The sequence below is a fragment of the Bombyx mandarina genome, chromosome 23 (assembly GCF_030267445.1).
Source record: "Bombyx mandarina strain Sakado chromosome 23, ASM3026744v2".
Taxonomy (NCBI): Eukaryota; Metazoa; Arthropoda; class Insecta; order Lepidoptera; family Bombycidae; genus Bombyx; species Bombyx mandarina.
The window spans coordinates 17,825,689-17,845,766 of record NC_143229.1 but is presented as its reverse complement, the minus strand read 5'-3'; the positions used below and the strand labels follow the sequence as shown (position 1 = coordinate 17,845,766).

Below are 20,078 nucleotides of genomic sequence, written 5' to 3'. Positions count from 1 at the left end.
CAACACATTCAACAGGACCTAGAATTTTTATTTTATATTGCTTAGATGTATGGACGAGCTCACAGTCCACCTGGTGTTAAGTGGTTACTGGAGCTCATAGACATCTACAACGTAAATGCGCCACCCACCTTGATATATAAGTTCTAAGGTCTCAAGTATACTTACAACGGCTACCCCACCGTGCGGACTCACAAGAGATCCTACCAGCAGTGTATCGATCTTAATTACGCAGATTATCATATTGCGGGTTTGATTTTTATTACACGATGTTATTCCTTCACCGTGGCAGTCAATCGTGAATATTTGTTAAGTAGGTACTTATTTCATTAGAAAAATTGGTACCCGCCTGGTATTTGAACACCTGGTGCATTCCTCAACACGAATGCACCGGACGTCTCCTTTAGGCCACGACGACATCACAGTATAGGAACACACACAATATAGGAATTGGGTCATATATTTTTAATGCGCGAAATAGTGAAAACACGCATGAAGAAAGTGCAAATAAGGAGCTTTTACTTTAGTTTCGGAAAATGTAAACTTAAGCACTACGTACTGCGACATCTTTGAAAACAGTTTTGAAAGGATTTACTGGTGGTACGACGTGTTGTGAGTCCGCACTTGTAGGTACCACCGCCCTGCCTATTTCTGCCGTGAAGCAGTAATGCGTTTCGGTTTGAAAGGCAGCACAGCCTTTACGCCATTTGAGACTTTAATTACTGATCACAAGGTAGGTTTCGACATGCACATAGTGACTTCTATGGACTCTGGCGATTCACTTTAAGCACAAAATTCAGCACGAGAATAAAACAAACACGGATCTGTTCAATAATACAGTATGCCGTTAAAGCTTTCAGCTCACCGTGTTTGTTTTTCATTATAGCTTAACTAAAGCTCGGTGGGAAAAGCTCGACAATTTTCACGCTTTTCATTCAAAGTTGGGAGCTTTGTTTTGTGTGTTTGCTTTCATATTAATGTATTTTGACTCGTTTTTCACGCATGGCCTTATTAATCCAAACGTCTAAGACAACAAACAACTTTTATTGCACCAAGTAGTCAGCGATGTCTCGGCCCGTCTGATGTTAAGTTTTTTTGAGTGAAGACGAAGACCTTGGGCATACGACCCGTGATGATTACTGACTTTTTTTTTTTTTTTTTTTTTTATTGCCTTTGTAGGCAGACGGGCATACGGCCCACCTGATGGTGAGTGGTTACCGTCGCCCATGGACTTCAGCAATGCCAGGGGCAGAGCCAAGCCGCTGCCTACCGCTTAATACTCTCCACAAGCCTCGTTTGAAGAAGGACATGTCATAGCGCTCGGGAAACACCGTGGAGGGGAGCTCATTCCATAGCCGGATGGTACGTGGCAAAAAAGATCTCTGGAAACGCACTGTGGATGACCGCAGTGGCTCCAGGTAGTATGGATGAACTCTACTCCGGTGGCGGGCGGTGCGATGGTAAAAACGAGATGCTGGTATCATCTCGAACAATTCCTCAGAGCACTCCCCATGGAACATACGGTATAAAATACAGAGGGAACCGAAGTCCCTCCGCAAACCCAGAGGCTCCAAACGATCCGAGAGAATGGGATTATCGACAATCCGAACGGCCCTCCTCTGTATGGAGTCAAATGGAAGAAGCTGGTATTTGGGAGCCCCGGCCCAGAGATGGGAGCAGTACTCCATGCGAGGCCGGACTTGTGCTTTATAAAGCAAAAGTCTTTGTCCAGGCGTGAAGTACCGCTTCGCTCTGTTGAGGACTCCCAGCATTTTGGACGCCAACTTGGCTTTGCCTTCCAAATGACTCCGAAACTGGACATCGCTCGAAATGTCGACCCCAAGTACCCCGATACTCTCGGAAGGTTGCAGGGATACTCCTTGGAATTGCGGCGCCATGACAAAGGGGTCCTTCTTCGCAGTGAACGCGCAAACATGTGTCTTTATAGGGTTGAATTGAACCAAGTTCAATTCACCCCATTCGGAGACTTGCCCCAGAGAGTTCTCCACTTCAGACACAAGTTTTGATCGTCTCTCTTGCACCACGCTCCGAGAGAGACTCTGATGGCCGATATATCGCGCATCCCCCGTGCTATCATCTGCATAGCAATGCATGCCATCAATAGACAGCATGTCATTGATATACAGGATGAAAAGCGTGGGGGAGAGCACCGAACCTTGTGGAACGCCAGCGTTAATGGTCATGGTATCAGAACAATCACCGTCCACAACGACCGTGATGTTCCGCCCATCCAAAAAGCTAGCGATCCACTTGCAGAGACCCTCGGGGATTCCGTAAGATGGTAACTTCGACAGAAGTGCCCTATGCCAGACCCTGTCGAAGGCCTTCGCGATATCAAGGCTCACGGCAAGAGCCTCGCCCTTGCTCTCCAAGGCTTCAGCCTACCTGTGAGTAAGGTATACAAGAAGATCGCCAGCTGAGCGACCGTGACGGAAACCGTACTGTCGGTCACTGATCAGCTGGCGATCTTCAAGATACTTCAGGAGTTGTGTATTTATAATTCGCTCCATCACCTTGGAAAGCAAGGAAGTTATATCGATAGGCCTGTAGCTCGATGGGTCCGACCGGTCACCCTTCTTGGGGATAGGGTGGACATGGGCGGTCTTCCATGAAGACGGAACCCTGTTTAGTGCAATAAGAGAGGCGATACAAACGCGTTAGCGCAGGTGTCAGCTCAGGGGCGCACGTTTTTTTTTTATTGCTTAGCTGTGTGGACGAGTTCACAGCCCACCTGATGTTAAGTGGTTACTGGAGCCCATAGACATCTACAACGTAAATGCGCCACACACCTTGAGATATAGTTCTAAGGTCTCAGTATAGTCACAACGGCTGCCCCACCCTTCAAACCGAAACGCATTACTGCTTCACGGCAGAAATAGGCGGGGCGGTGGTACCTACCCGTGCGGACTCACAAGAGGTCCTACCACCAGTAATTACGCAAATTATAATTTTGCGGGTTTCATTTTTATTACACGATGTTATTCCTTCACCGTGGAAGTCAATCGTGAACATTTGTTGAGTACGTATTTCATTAGAAAAATTGGTACCCGCCTGCGGGATTCGAACACCGGTGCATCGCTTCAACACGAATGCACCGGACGTCTTATCCGTTAGGCCACGACGACCACTAAAAAACCACTGCGGGGATGCCGTCTGGCCCACTCGACTTATGGACGTCCAGGAGTCGGAGCTCCCGCCTGACTGCACACTGTGTGAAGCAGATATCCGGCAGGGAGCTATCACACCGGGGGATGTACGGTGGTGTGGCACCCCCGTCGTCCACAGTCGAGTTCGAGGCGAAGAGTTTGACCAGAAGGTCAGCCTTCTCTTTCGCGCTGTGGGCCAGACTGTCATCGGACTTGCGCAGTGGTGGGAGACTAGACCTGCAAAAGTTTCCTTCTGCAGCTTTGGCGAGCGACCAAAAAGCACGGCTCCCAGAGGGATAGCTCTTCAATCGCTCGCCAACTCTAGCAACGTGCTCCGACTTCGCCTTGGCAATTATCTTCTTGTAGGACCTGGAAGCGGCGTTATATTTCCGCCTTTCCCCTGAGATGTTAGGATCCCGACGTCTCCTGGCATTATCCCATGCCACGTATGCGGACCGCTTGAGGTGTGCAGCATCCCTGCTGGCATTGTTATACCAGGGTCTGCTGCGACCCCCAACGGGCACTTCAGAGGAGGGAATAAACAATTCCATCCCCTGGAGCACCACGTCTTTAAGACGGTCCGCACAGACGTCAGGATCAGCAGAGGAAAAGCAGAACCGCCCCCATGGGTAGGATGCGTAAAATTCACGCAATCCATCCCAATCTGCTGACATATACCGCCAAACTCTTCGATACCCGGTCGTCGTTCGACGATCAGGACGAGAGAGTGGTACGGCAGCACGAATAAGGCAGTGATCAGACGATCCAAGCGGAGCGTCGACCACCACACTGTATCCGGCCGGATCTGTGGTCAGCAGAAGGTCCAACAAAGAAGGCTCGTGCCCCTCGATATCTGGGACACGGGTGGGCTGTGTCACCAGCTGGGAGAAGCCGTAGGCCAAGGCGAAATCGTAGGCAGTCCGACCCGGGAGGTCAGTGGTTCTGGACCCCAACCACTCTTGGTGGTGGTTACCGTCACTTGCGATATAAGTTCTAAGGTCTCAGTATAGTTACAACGGCTCCCCACCCTTCAAACCGAAACGCATTACTGTTTCACGGCGGAAATAGGCAGGGTGGTGGTACCTACTCGTGCGGACTCACAAGAGGTTCTACCACCAGTAATAAAGGAAGCTCTAAACAGCCCCGTCAACTAGTGTAAAATAAGGGCCGTGGTATGCGACGAATAGCGATCACTCTACCGAGAGTGCAAACGACTGAGAAGAACATAATATAATAATACCTTTAGGTCGTGGTTGAGATTTCCACCCTATTGTAGTGCATCAGCCAAGTTCACCGATACACACACTGATGATTATTTCGCCATAATGTGCAAAAAGGTGGCGTCCATTATGCGTAGAGTAGGAGAAACCACCAACAACGTCTTGAGGGTATTAGTAGAAAAAATAGATGGACTAACCCTGGGTAGGTTCATCAAGTTGCACGCTCTACATTCTGCTTGACGAAGCTGCCAGAGACGGAGTTCATAGATTTACTTAAATACTAACATAGTTCTTAAGTTATTTGTAATGCTAACACACTATGAGACTATAATATATGACGAAGGGTTTGGTCCAGTGGAACCTTTAAAAGCAGTGACGTCAGCATTGCTAACGTCACTGCCTTCACTATTCGGCGCACTCATCGCAAACAACAAAACACAACCAGAAACACAATTTATTTTAAAAGACACTTGAGAGTTCTCAAAGTAATAGTTTTGTAAATCACAATTATAATAAAACAATAGGTAGGTACTCACAAGATATTAATTATAATACAACAGCTCACCACGTCTTCACCGCCCGGCGCTCGAACAAAAAGTGTTTTAAGTTTTAACATTCCGTCTATCGTAGTTTCGTGCGCCAACGAAATTAAAAACTAAAAGATGGCGTCGGGCGGAAAAACGTCAACACACCATTTAAATTGCAACTTCTTTAAATTACTAATTTTAATTACAAAAATAATTCGTAAATTAATTAAATATTTCGAAAGTAATTATCAACAATTGAATTAATTTTTAAATCTTAATTTCAGTTGAAACATCCGGTCTACAAATGGCGATGAATGTTTCAACTGTTAAACAACTCATAATAATTTCATCAATTAATTTTAGGTTTTATTCTAACGCAAAACACATTCCAAAAATCATAACACTAATTAATAACTAAACACAATCAATTTATTCGACACAATGATTGATTTTATAATCGGAACAATTAATTTGTTAATTATCATGGACTTGCGTCGACACGGCCATTCTGCGAGACGGTGCGTGCTCAGCACCAGTCGCGGTTTCCGTAAAATGATACACAGTAAACCATAAGGTTCATAAGTTAAGGAAATATAAAGGAATGTGAGCAAAATAGTAACTTGATTGATTACAGTTCTTTGCGTCGACATATATGATGTCTTAAATAAAAGATATTAAATTTTTTTATTTTATAATTGCTTCATGATTCAGATACTTAAGACAGTGGTACCTACCCGAGCGGACTGACAATACGCTCTACCGATATTAGAGAGGAAGAATCATATGTTTGCTGTCGATTGCGAGTTAATAATTTGCGGGTAGCATATTTAATTGATTTTTTCATTTCTCTTTACGTACGAGAGGGAATTAATTCTCATACAAACATTAAGAAAGAATAAGGTCTTAATAGACAAAATTTCTAAGCCAAAAAGAAAACAGATAATCCGTTTTTCATTAGATATAATTTATCGTTTCCAGCTGTTTAGTATTCGAAGCGGAATTTTTACGGCTTAATGAATGATAATTAAAAAAAAAGCTCTCATGACGTGGCATTTATTATTATATTTTTTTGTTTTGAACTTTCCACTAATGCGATTCGCGTTTATCCGGCATCGAATATTCGAGATGGTCGCTTAAGAAAAACCATTTTAGTGTCTTCTATGGCTTCCGTAAATTCATTGACGTAATTACTGTCGTCAGGGTCTATGGGAACTGTAAAGTTGTCGAAACGTCGCCAATAGACACCAAAACACGCGAAATTAAACTATAAACTCTACTGGTGGTAGGACCTCTTGTGAGTCCGCGCGGTCGGGTACCACCACCCCGCCTATTTCTGTCGTGAAGCAGTAATGCGTTTCGGTTTGAAGGGTGGGGCAGCCGTTGTAACTATACTTGAGACCTTAGAACTTATATCACAAGGTGGGTGGCGCAGTTACGTTGTAGATGTCTATGGGCTCCAGTAACCACTTAACACCAGGTGGGCTGTGAGCTCGTCCACCCATCTAGCAATAAAAAAATAAAATAGTTTTAATTACGTGAAAAAAACGTAAAATTAAATAGTAAAAGTAGTTTTAATAACGTAAATAAACAAACGTAAAATTAAACCGTAAAAGTAGTTTTAATAACGTAAATAAAAAACCTATGATTAAATCGCAATTGTATAACACTTTTAACTATCGTAGAACATGTGCTTGCGCCGTTTTTTTTTTAACTTGCCCTATATGAAGAATGTAATGACAAATGTTATTAATATAAATTTTGATATATTTTATAATTATTAATATAAATTGACGCCTAATATAAATTTTGCTGTTATTTGTCCTTGATTGGTATGTAGATTTTCAAGTTACTCGGACTTTGATGAAGTCGATCAAAATTACGCTTAAAATTCCATTAGATAGACAAAAGTCAAACAAGAAAGCATATTGAAAATGTCCAACCTGATTAGAGTCCTAGGATAGTCGCGTCGTTATATAAATGGCCGCAAACCGCCATTATTGGCAATAATTGTCATGATTTATTATTTACTTTATTCTATTTTATTATTTATTTGTTATTAGGAACATAAACTGTTATTCTATCATATTTTATATTTAATAGACACTATTTTAAAGTGAAAATATTCAAAAGACGTTCAATGTTTAATTTATTGTTTCCAAACACAAATTACTGTAAAAATACTCAAATATCCATAATTAATTTTGTTATAATTAACATTAACATTTTGATTGAGTATTGTAATTGCTTATGCAAATCCTATTGTTTGCATCATTTAATATTATCAGACTGGATAATGATAACATTTGTTTGAGTTAGTTAAAAGTAATTTATGTAAAATGAATTCATGTCAGAGTCGTACAAAATTCACTAAAACATTTGCTCTGAATATTAAGTTTAATTTCATGACTTTTCGCAATAATTCCATTTGTTTGTATAAATTTAGTGTTGTTATAGCGATCACAAAATGGCTAATTGTGTAAAAATTAAGACCAGTGTGCCTTTGGTAGTATTCAAGCAATTATTAAAGTTTCATAGAATTATATTGTATTTTCGTTGTAATATATCCTGCTTAAAGGTACTTGTTGAAATCGGCAAAGAGTTTGACGTGCATCCTAATCCATAACATCAGCCCGCTGAGTTTCTCGCCCGATCTTCTCAGCGGGTCGCGATTTAGATCCGGTAGTATATTAATTCGCGAAGCAGCTGCCCTTGAGCTGTTAGGTCTCTTTTGGAAGCACTGAGGCAGTTTCTTGATTCGGTCGCCGCGTTCAAAGCCCGCGATAAAAGCTATGCAATAGCCTAATTATCTTGCGTGTGAAAACCCTGGCGTATCGCAGATATAAACGACGCTGTACACAACGCGTTTGTTTCTTCCATTACACACGAAACATGCTCAAATTAAATAACGACTAAACAAACTAAACCTTAGTTAAGCCGTCCACAAAATCAAATACAATTTCAGTTAATTTGAATATTTTGGTGCGCTTGTAGTCGAACGCAACTAGCGTGGAGCGTGGATTAATAATGGAAATCACAGTTCTGTTTACATTATGATTAATTAATTTATAAATGAACTAGAGGCTGTCACAAAAGTATAAATGCAAAATACAACGAAGAGAAAGAAAAGAAGTGGACATGTTAAATTTTCACGAATCGACTTGATTGATTGGTATGATTGAATTTCAATTTAGACGCTCACAGCCGTTGTAACTATATTGAGACCTTAGAACTTATATCTCAAAGTAGGTGGCGCATTTACCATGTACATGTCTATGGGCTCCAGTAACTACTTAACACCAGGTGGGCTGTGAGCTCGTTCACCAATCTAAGCAATAAAAAAAGTGCGCGGGGAGTATTACGGTTTTATCTCGCATTTATTTGTTCATCCGCAATTTAAAGTTTTCATGGTCACAGAAGAATTATATTAATGAACAATACCAAAATACACTGATATTTATAAATGATATTGTTGTTTGCTTATTTATGCTTTATCCTTACTGTTAATTTATTATGTGTATGTAAGTATATTGAAATATAAATCATATTGTGATTTCATACTGTATGTATCTATTTTCTTTAATAATGTGTTGTTAAATAGTACACCGCAACATACCTGCTATATATTTATTTGTCCAGAATTTCGGGTAATTAAACGGTTGTCTGGAAGAGATCGCTTTTAGCGATAAGACCACCTATTGTACAAACGTGTCTGCTTGTTGACTGTTTTAATAATAATAATAATAAATAATAAAGAGCATTTATTGCCTTTCACATCATAAAATGAAATACAAAAAAAGAAAAGCAAAAAAAAAGAGAAAAAGGCAAAAGGAGGTGGCTCAGCTATTGCTGTTCAAGGTTGATAAATTGAACAGCACTGATTTTCAGTCACCCCCGTTTCCCTTTGGTTCTTTGCGGGAATGAAGACTCCGTACGTGTGTACATACTCAGAATATGGTATAAATTAGTAAAATTAGTAAATTATAAAAATTTAAGAAAAAAACAAAATAAAAATCAAATTAAATGGTGAACCCGAAAACAAAACAAAATTTCTGATGTTAATTGTGTTTTGGTGTGCAATAAAGTATGTTCCCTCTCTCTCTCTCTGATATTTATTCGACGCACGAAAAATGTTTTGCACGAAGGTTTTTAGTGAATAAAAAAAAACCTCGCCCGGGAGACTAGCAGTCCTGCGGCTCACGTGCGGAACAAAACGATGAATAGCGCTCCGCACAATGGCCGGCTGCGGCGGACGTGTCTGACGACAATATTGCCGCCGTCTTTTGTACGGCGATGTGAAGTTTTTCAATAGAAAACGTGCAAACAGCGGGCGCTCTTTACAATAAAAACGCTGCACGTATGTCTAGAGATGCAGAAGACTAAAATTAATGGATTTTCAAATGACGACTGGCCGGTACTCGACGCTTGTAATGTGTATTGACAGATTATATTAATCTTCGTTACAGCACTTTGAATTTTAATGTAACTCGTAAAATATTGTCTAATTTCCTGAAAATCGCTGGTGGCCTAAGAGGCTACTCTAGCTCTTGGACGGGTAGATGAGCTAACGGGTTCAACCTAAGATAATTTGCTAACATTAGCCCTAGCAAGAACAGTGCTTCGCAAAATCACTGGATCTGACTCGCGTCCTACTGAGAAGATCCGGCGAGTAACTCAATGTGCTGTGTCTATGGGTTAGTTCGCTCGTCGAACTCTATCTCTCGTCTCTCTCTCTCTTTCTTTTTCTTTCGATTGTCACAGAGAAAAGTACCTTCATTTTTTGGATAATTTAAAAATAACAAGTATTCTCAAAAAACAAATCTAATTTCCTGATGGTAAGGCGTATTGTCAAACATAAGCACCGTGTCTATGACAAAGAGCTTATTTCACCTGTAGTACAATAATAACAAGACTGTCTGTCTATCTATCTAGAGAAATAGAGACTGCGTATGCATTCGGATCCGCGTCTTTTCACGACTTAGAACATAATGAAACATCCCCTAGCATCATCAATGTATGTGTTAACTGTCAGTGATAGGAGCGGAATCCGATCGTGAATGAAGTGACATACAGACAATATCATTGTCTTTCACAACTTGTATTCCTCATTAGGCGAAAAGGTCGTATATGTCTGCGTTACGCCAGGGTTTTCACACATAAGATCTATTACAATGAAAATACAATACAATTATATAAAACATTAATATTTATTACTTATTATTACTTGTTTATTATTACAGAAAGCTACGTCTTAGTTTTTACACGATCAGCCATTTTGTGATGGTTATAGCAATTAACACTTCTTTTATACAAAAAAAATGTAATTACTGCGAAACAAGTCACAAAATATGGTTTAATACTCACAATACATATTTTAGGAATTTTTACACGACTGATATAAATTTATTTTACATAAATTACTTTTAACTAATATAAACTAACATTATTACTATCCAGCCTAATAATATATGGCGCCAACAACATAATCTGCATAACAATTACAATATTTAATTAAATTATTACTGTTGATTATAATATAAATTATTATTAATATTTATGCTTTATTAATATTTAATTATTTATCCAGTCATTTGTGTTTTTTTAAACAATAATTATAAACGTTAAACATATTCTGAACATCTTCACGTCAAAACAGTGTCTGCTAAATATTAAATAAATAATAATGTTTTTTTTTTTTTTTTTTTTTTTCCTACCTATGCTGATAGCCTTGAGAGGCTATTTCAGCTTCGCCCTAACGTTAGTAGGTGAGCTCGCGGGGCTCAACCGGAGAGTTGCTAACACTGACCCTAGCAAGAGCAGTGCTTCGCAGAATCTACCACCGGATCGGAAACGCGACCCACTGAGAAGATCCGGCGAGAAACTCAGTGGGCTGTGTCTATGGGTTAGTTCACTCGTCGAACCCTTCGTCGCAAGCGACGGGTTCGACGAGGACGGTGACCGGTGCTTGTGGTGCCTAAAAGCACCGTTAATGGATCAGGAGGATCCGTAATGACGTGCTTTGGGCGACGTCGACGGTTTACCATTCGGTCTACTGGGTCGGGTATGTAATTTCCAGCGGCTACGATGAGAGGGTTCTCATGTCGTGCCGCCTTCTCAAAATGGCGCAGCGATGCCGACTGTAGATACTTACTAAGGGAGTCGAGCTCCAGGTCGTCGTGGAGATCCACATTCCTAAGGAACCAAGGCGCTCCGACGGCTATCCTGCAGAATCGTGATTGAATAACCTGAAGGGATTTCAAGTTGGTGCGGGCTGCGTGAGCGAACACTACGCTTGCATACGTCATGACGGGGCGTATACAAGTTTTGTAGAGAGTTACCTTATTACGGAGGGACAGTTTGCTTCGACTACAAAGCATTGGATAGAGTCGTCCTAGAATAAACGCGGCGCGGTCGCGTACCGTTTTTATATGGGGACGGAATGTCATCCCTCTGTCGAGGGTGACGCCTAGATATTTGACCTTCGAGACCCACGGAATGGGCTGGCCAAAGAGAGTGATGGGACTAACGGCGGAGGTGTTTGCGCGCCTACTGCGGAGTGGGATGCTCGAAGTGATGTTCGGAGGGCGACCCCTTTTGAAGAGCACCGCTGCGCTTTTCGTGGGGTTGATGTCTATTCGCCACTTCCGGAACCACTGTCCCAGGGTGGCTACTGCGATCTGGAGTCGCCGATGAAGCAGCGACATCTTCCTACACGAGTAGTAGATAGCCGTGTCATCGGCGAAGAGCGCTAGATGGGTCTCCGGAGACCGGGGTATATCATTGATATACAAACTAAATAATAACGGGGAGAGCGCGGAGCCTTGCGGGACTCCGGCGGTCAGTTGACGGGGACGAGAACGAGTTCCCTCTACTCGATATCGAAACGAACGGTTCGACAAGAAGTCTCGTATGATGAGCACGAGTCTGTCTGGCACTCCCATGTTGTACAGTTTATAAATTAAACCGTTGTGCCAGACTTTGTCGAACGCCTTCGCGATGTCGAAGAAGAGGGCGCCGGTCGGGATTTGTTTACGCCTATTTAGTCCTATCAGAATGTGCTCCGTGAGGCGGTGCACTTGTTGTACGCACGAGTGTTTTGAGCGGAATCCGAACTGTTCGTCAATGAGAATTTTGTTCGCGGTAACAAAATCCCAGAGGCGTTTCCTAAGGAGCCGTTCGTAAATTTTTCCTATCGTCGAGAGGAGACTAATCGGACGGTAACTAGAAGTTTCGTTTGTCGGTTTGCCCGGCTTATGTATACCGATAACTTCCGCTTCTTTCCACACCGCGGGAAAGATACAGTGCGTCATAGCGGCATTTAAAATTGTAGCCAACATTGCTATCAGTTGGACTGGCAAAAATTTTAGCGCGCGGTTGTGGATGCCGTCGGAGCCGGGTGCCTTCCTAGGTTGTAGGTTGTGGATCGCGTCTCTAACTTCGTCAGTGGTAATGGGGGTAACGCGTCCGAGGGCGGCAGGGAAGCTCTGCGCTCGACCTCCCTGTCGACTAACTCGGTGTGTTCGGGGTCCGCGTGTTGAGTGCTGGTGGTGCACTGCTCTTGCAGTGCATCGGCCAGCAGCTCAGCCTTGTCATCGTCATCGAATGCCGGTGGTTGGCCTGAAGGGCGTACGAGGGGAGGCATAGTAGCGGTAGTTTCGGATTTGAGAGTCCTAGCTAGTCGCCAGTATGCTTGGTGGGAGGGCGCGAGTTGTTCTAAATAACTATGCCAATTATCGTTACGCGCGTCGCTTAAGCGGGAGTGGACTTCGCGTTGTAGACGACGCATCCGAATCCGGTTTGAATGCGTGGGAAGACGATCGTAGGCCCGGATTGCCGCGTTCCTAACTCTTAAGAGATTCCTAAGATCGGGGGACAGTCTGATGCGGTGGAAGCTGTCCTCCACATCGACTTCTTTAGAAGATCTAATAATCGCGGAAGATATGTGATCGGTAATGATGTTTATGGATTCGACGGTGTCCTCGGGGGATAGATTCGAATCCGGGCCGTAAGGGAGGATTGGCGGAGCGGTGTCGGCTAGGCACGTGCCCAGCTTATTCCAATCCACCATGGTCCTCGTAACAGTGACTGGGTTGTGGGGGCGACCGAGCTGCATAACGACAGGTCGGTGGTCTGAGTCGAGCTCTGACATTGCTTCGATGGAACGCAAGCGCAGAGTTACGTTCCTAAGCAATGCCAGGTCTATAGTGCTCGGACGGAGCGCGATGTTATACGGATAACATGTTGGAGTTGGGGACCGACTATTTCAAAGGTGAGGTCGTCTATAAACGCGTCGAGACGCCTACCGTTAACGTTAGTACGATGGCAGTTCCACCTAGTGTGGTGGCAATTTAAATCGCCTGCCAGGATGACGGAGTCTCCCATGCCGAACAGTGACTCGATGTCACTGCTCAGAAGGGGCTTGTCCGGGGGGAGATAAACGGATGCGATGACGATCGGCTGGTGTCCCGTCAGCGAGATACGGCACACTGACGCCTCGATATGTGAGAGCGAGGGAGTATCGAGAGGGACAACGTGCAGGGCCCGCCTATAGTAAATGGCAGTCCCGCCTTTGGAGGCGGTGAGTCTGTCATTCCTAACCATGACGTAATTCGCGACTTTCGGGTCGCGACGCGAGGGCTTCAGACAGGTTTCCTGCACTAATAGAATATCTACAAGATTATCGCGGAGGAATTCGAAAATTTGATCGCGTTGCCGCGCGAGTCCGTTAGCATTGTAGAATGCTAACGTAAGGGAATACGGTTTTTCTCTACCTTTTTGCGCCATTGGTTACCGGTAAAGATTTTATAACGTACGCGACACGGACTCGTAAACGTCCATGTGATCGAAAGCGGCCGCGAGCCGCTGTTCGGGGTTACCGACCTACGGATAGCGTCAGCGAACGATCGCAGGCGGTCGAAGTTGACCGCGGTGACGAAGTCACGCACGAGCGCGAAGTCGTTGGCGGCAGAGGGTTGCGGGGGACGGAACGCGGGCGCGGGGCGAGGTGCGAGCAGGGGCTGGGGCGCGGGGCGTGTCACGAGCGGGGGCGGGGGTGCGGTTTCCGTTCCCGCCTTCGTATACGGCAGCGGTTTTTTCCACGCCGACACCGTGGGAACTGCAGCCGGCACGAAGGCGGGTTTCGGCACTGAAGGCGCCGAAGTCTTTGGGCCGACGGTTCGGGGGCTGGTTGGGTCGGACGTTTTCGCGGAGCCCTAGGACATCCACGGTAGTTCGCGGGGTGCCCTTGCTTAAGGCATAGGACACAGCTTGGAGGTTCGGTCGCGGTTTCCCTATCTCTAACGCAATCTAACGTAGCGTGATCGCCGAGGCATTTCACGCAGCGGGGGCGCGCGTGGCAATTACGCGCCGAGTGGCCATAGAGTTGGCACCTGTAGCACTGCCCGGGAGTGCCACGCTTGTGGGGGGCTTCGATCGAGATCCCGGATAGGCCGCAAATTGTCGTGAGACATGCGATCTTCTTTTTGGCCTCCGGGGTGGGTTCTAACGCCACGAGTATCATATTATAGGGCTGTTTGCCCCGCCCGCTGTGCATCCGGTGCACACTAACTATCGGGAGGGCCTGAGCGGTCAGATCCTCCTTAATGTAGTCTATTTCTAGCTCCTTAGGGACTCCGCGTATTACTACGCGGAGCTCGCGGTCCTCCTGAAGAGCATAGGTGTGGAAACCTATGTTCTCCTTTCGGAGGTATGCTGAGAGGGCCCTATGGTCGCCCGGCGTTGCGACCTTGATCTGAATCCCATGCGCGACGTTACGCGCATGGGTGTAGTTAATTTTATTTGCCTGAAGGGCCTGGGACACGCGATTCCACGCTGTCTTCTCTTGAAGTATCAGCGGGGGCGGGGCAGCTACTTTGGGAGCGGGCGCGGGCTTGGGACGCGGCGGTGGGGTTACGCGGCGCGCGGAGTCCGACTCCGGTGTAACTACTACTTTCGGTCGAGAAGCGGACGCGGATTTCGTCTGTTTTGTCGTGGAGTTCCGGGACTCCACGGCGCGAGTACGCTTCTTTCCACGTGTCACTGTTTGGAAACCATCCGAGGTTCCGGGCTGAGGGCTGGACGCGGATTCAAAGTCCATCTCCGATTCCGTATCGGAGCCTGAACTTGAGACTACGGAGGTCGCGACGGACGATACGAGCGATGACGTAATCGACGCGGGCGCGGGGGTGGGGGTAGCGTTAGGCGCTACGTGAGCCGCATCGTGGGAACGTGCGCTCGAACTTGACGCGGCGGCGGGGGGCGCGCGGCGTGCCTCCGAGGCACGGTTGAGAAACGCGGCGACGGACGCGGGGGGAGAGGGATTGCCACGAGAGGCCCTATAGCTGAGATACTCGGCCCTAATTGACGGGTACCTATCCCGGAGGAACCCGACAATGTCCCTAGCACTATCACTGTCGCACACAAAATCTTCGCTCATCTTCGGTCTTCTTGCCCGGGGGGGCGGCCCCGGGACTTTTGTTGAACTCGCCGAAAGGCGAGGCCCCGGATAGGATTTGTAACCCCCCTGTGCTGCAGGACAGCAAGGAGCAGGGGGGGGAATGCCTATGCCGTGAAAACGGCAATCGGCGGGGAAAAGGAAAGGAACCCGCTCGGGCTGTATAGTGCTACAGCAGGCAGAATCGCGAGCGGGGGTCTAGTCTTGAAAAAGACTGTTGTTTTTGGGAAGGGTTAGGAAATCGCTAGCCTGTGAGTGCCACAGGAAGCTGAACGTAGCGATTGGTTTTGCCTTGAAAAAGGCAGTTGGTAAGGGTGGGTTCGCGGTTACAAAACTTTAGCGCACAAAAATGGACCTCGATACGCAGATCGCAAGCGACCAACGGATCGGCACGTCCGCACTACTGAATTGTACGCACGATGTATTCACGGTCACTACACTGTCGAGCACAACTGTGAGTTCAGAGACGCAGCTCGCAAGCGGGCCACGGATCGGAAAGCACGTCCGCGCACGACCGAGTCGTGAGCGAGAATGTTTGATAATAATGTAGAATCAATGATATTTTATATGTAAAAAGAAGCAGATATGTTTCAAGCGCACGTCAAGTGAAGACAGGCCAATTGGGACGTTTCGTCTTTAGTCGCGTCTAAACAAATGCAATAATAATATTATTATAACAAGTGCAATCGTTCCAATTATAGCTATCTTTTTTACTCACGCGCTTATCCCATCTTTTGTACTTTTCATTAATGCTACTTGTCAACATGTGTGTGTACTATATCGGTAGGTATGTAGATATACATGGCGCGATCAGATTTGAAGAGTCAGTTACTATGAAGATAACATGAGTCGACTATTATCAAAGCCGGCAATATGACTTTTGGATAATTATTGGTAAATCAGAAAAACGAATTATTGACTTTGTATTCCATTGGCAGTCACAAAACTCTTCGGAACGACATCTTGGATAAATAACAGGTTAAGTTAATACTTTATTTAATGCAGGTTTTGAACCGTATTCTTTGAAGGAGACGATTATATTCAAATCAATCTGTATTGACATATCAATAACATTTTTTTGTCCAAATGCACAGATAGCCACCTTCGATAATAGACGACTCACATATCTGTTGTATAAAAAATCATTGTGTAGAATAAACTAAACTATATATTATTATGTTAATTATTGACGATAGTGGCGTTTGCGCCCATACATACAAATGAGCAATGATATTAATAAGTAACCGTTTTGTATTGTTTTTATTTCTGGTCTTCTATTTCTTTCTTTCAGCCTTTAAGCAGAATGATTCTATGATATAAAATACACGGTCTTAAAAAACATGAGACGCGTTTTTCTGACGAACACACAATCGCAATAAGGCTTGTATTTCTGTGTACAGTTTTAGTGCTATCTAATGCTATTCCAATGTAATATAGTTTATTGGACACGCCTGAAAGAAAATTGCAGAAATTCGATTGACGAATGGCCTCGCGTTCCCTTTCACAGCTTTTGAACGGTTTGCTGTCGGGATTTTGTTCAAGATGGCAAGATAATTTTGTAGAAAAATAAATAATAATATAAAAAAAAAATCTAACAAAATACGCTTTTATACAAAATCCAACTAAAAAATTGAAAATAAATTTTAATAAATTTGAATTAAAAATAGTGGAAAAAAAAGATTTTATTGTAAAAAAGTGTAGGGTACATGGTATTAGTAGTTATAAGTATTTTATGAACAGATATGAGTAGGGGGGTTATTTTGATAATATCCTGAAAAGCGCCCCACGCTTTTGAAAAGCGCACGCGCGCAGCCCTTCTCAAGGCGTAGTCTCCCGACAGGAATTTGGGGAAGAGACCTCGGTCTCCCTCTTCTCCCTCTTCTTCTCTGGAAACACCGGAGTCCGATAACCCGATCTGTTACCTCCCTTGACCGAGATCAACAAACGGATTCTCCAGTGTTAAAAAAAATAAGGGGGGGAGGCTTTTTAAGTATAGTTAAAGGGATCCTAGAAGGAAGACATTTGACGAAATCGTGCATAAATTTGCTCTCTCTTATACTACAATCACACTATTGCGTCAAGTAGATAACAGTCAATCACAGGCTATTCTACCATTGAAGAAACCAAAACTCCCCTCATTTCCTCATTATGTCGCAATCGTATTGAACATTTTGTCGCGGATCATAGACACAATTACTTACTATAAAGTCAATGATTATCTAGAAGATTGCACAAAGTGGGAATGAGTTGCTCGCTCCGGGCATTTCAATATTGTAATAATTGTTATGTTATAATTACTTATTGTAAAAATGAATATTTTGAAAAATCAAATATTTAAAAAAAAAAATCTAATATATCAATAAAAAAAAAAAGACATGCCCGCTGAGTTTCTTGCCAATTCTTCTTGTGAATTGGCGGTAGTTCTTTTGACGTTCAACAAGTATGTACTTTCATTTATGTTGAATAAAACTTTTTTGATTTGATTTGATTTGAATTAAAACTACTTTTACGGTTTAATCTCGTTTTTACTGTTTTCATTATTTTAGTGCCGACATTTTGATAACTTTACAGCTTTCGTGCTCGCGGACGAGATTTAATCGTAAAATTCATTTTAATTATACGACTTGCATACTGCAAATGTAAATTGCGCACTCACCAATACCTTCGCAGACGTTTTTGCTGGCACTTATCTAAATCAGCATCTTTCGTCCTTTGATCTTCGGCGAATCCTCCGATCATGACTTCCTTGACCTTTACATTGAAAACCGATACTATGTCAGAAAAACGCTCCGGGAATATTTGACGCCGTTCATGAATTTGTTTACAAAGGTTCTTCTTAATTTTATTTCGTAACTTTAGAACACTATAAGTGGTACGTAGAATATTCTTTTTTGAACACCAAGATTATTTTCATTTCTTGTAACTAGTTAACTTTTTAATTTATTATTTTCAAATTCATTGTTTCCAAATTTTCGATTGCTTGAAGCTTTCGTAATCGAGACGATTATGGTGGCGAGCACTGAAATGTTTGATGTAAGAAATTAGATAATAGTTAGCACATTATTCAATAAAAAATAATTTTAATTATCTCTACGACTCAGGAAAAACGAATATTATGTCTCATAAACTATAATATATTTCTGAGTTTACCTTATATATTTCTGAATTTACCTTTTTACTGGTGGTAGGAACTCTTGTGAGTCCGCGCGGGTAGGTACCACCGCCCTGCCTATTTCTGCCGTGAAGCAGTAATGCGTTTCGGTTTGAAGGGTGGGGCAGCCGTTGTAACTATACTGAGACCTTAGAACTTATATCTCAAGGTAGGTGGCGCATTTACGTTACAGATGTCTATGGGCTCCAGTAACCACTTAAAACCAGGTGGGCTGTGAGCTCGTTCACCCATCTAAGCAATAAATAAAAAAAACTCAAGTCAATGTCATTGTGTTCAACATCTTGAGTTCCTCGTTTAGCGAAAATTTCGGATACAAATTTTAATAAGCTATGATATAGGTAAATTTAATGACTCCTAGGACCCACAACAAGTGAATAATATCTTTCTTATACTATATTTCTAGCTCGAGCCAATGTCATCAGTTTCACTGATCGAATTTTCGGAATGCTTTATGATAAGGTTCCATTGTCCAAAGCATTTTCGTATTCCTTCATAAAATAAGCTATTCATACGCAGTTCGATCGTGAAGACTCCGAATGCGATCGCTATGTTGATTTGATTCAAAGCTGAGCTTCGATTTAAATTGACATCCTGCAAATGGATATCTGTGTTTTCTTATTCATATGAAATGTAAATTCTTTTGAAATAGTTTATGTATTTTCTTTTAGCAATGTATTGTTAATAGTACACCGCGACATACCGGCTGTATCTATCTTTAACTTTTTCAGTGTTTCTGTATATAATACGTTTATCTAGAAGAGATCGCTTTTAGCGAAAAGAACACCTATTGTATGAATATATCTGCGTGTTGACTGTTTTTGATTATTAATTGTGTTTTGGTGTGTTTTAAAGTATATTCTCTCTCTCTTACTCTTTCGCTCCCTCTCTCTCTCTCTCTTTAAGTAATATAGCATTTTGATTATGAGTCCAACAAACTTTACAAAGCTCGACTTCTAACTGACAACTGCTTTATCTTTTGTTTCATGTAATGTTCCTGCAACAACAACAGAGCGCAGCTTGAGTAAGTCTTGCAGTTTTATCTTTGTATGTGGAATAAAGTTTACCTGTCACATAAACTTGGCGGTAATGGTTGACGTGATTATCGCAGTCACTCTTATATTATTGATTCAGCATGCGTTCATACAGGCCTACTTCTGCTGCTAGAAGCTTAGTAAAAAGTCCCTGGTGTTAGCTGAAATAATAACAATGTGAACCATCTCAAGACTTGAGGTCTAATGTATTGCATAACGACCGTCACACCTATCATACTAAAGCAGCAGCTTCTGAGCAAGATGCCCTATGCCCTACCAGTCTGGATGGATAATTTAAGTTAGCTAAATTAAGCCTTTAAGTTAAGGTAGTTTTGACATTCATTTTTTTTTTGTTTTATTATATTATTATTATTTTTATTCGGAAATTGTAGTTATTATTTTTATTTCATTCTGGTATACTATATGAACTGTTATTGTTAATGAATGTAATATGGATGTAAAATCTGATGTAAATGAAATAAAAATAATAAAAGAAGCCCTTAACTTCAACCTC

The 20,078-nt window shown here is 43.0% G+C and overlaps 1 protein-coding gene across 6 annotated transcripts in view; it reads left to right on the top strand.

Moving 5' to 3' along the window:
- Syt7 (Synaptotagmin 7) overlaps positions 1-20,078 on the top strand; it is a 224,920-nt gene that overhangs the window by 170,317 nt on the left and 34,525 nt on the right. For all 6 annotated transcript variants that reach the window (XM_089737281.1, XM_028175819.2, XM_089737280.1 and 3 more), the window contains one exon: positions 19,543-19,554. In XM_089737281.1, the coding sequence (XP_089593407.1) occupies positions 19,543-19,554 (12 nt within the window). The remainder of the gene's footprint in view (positions 1-19,542; positions 19,555-20,078) is intronic.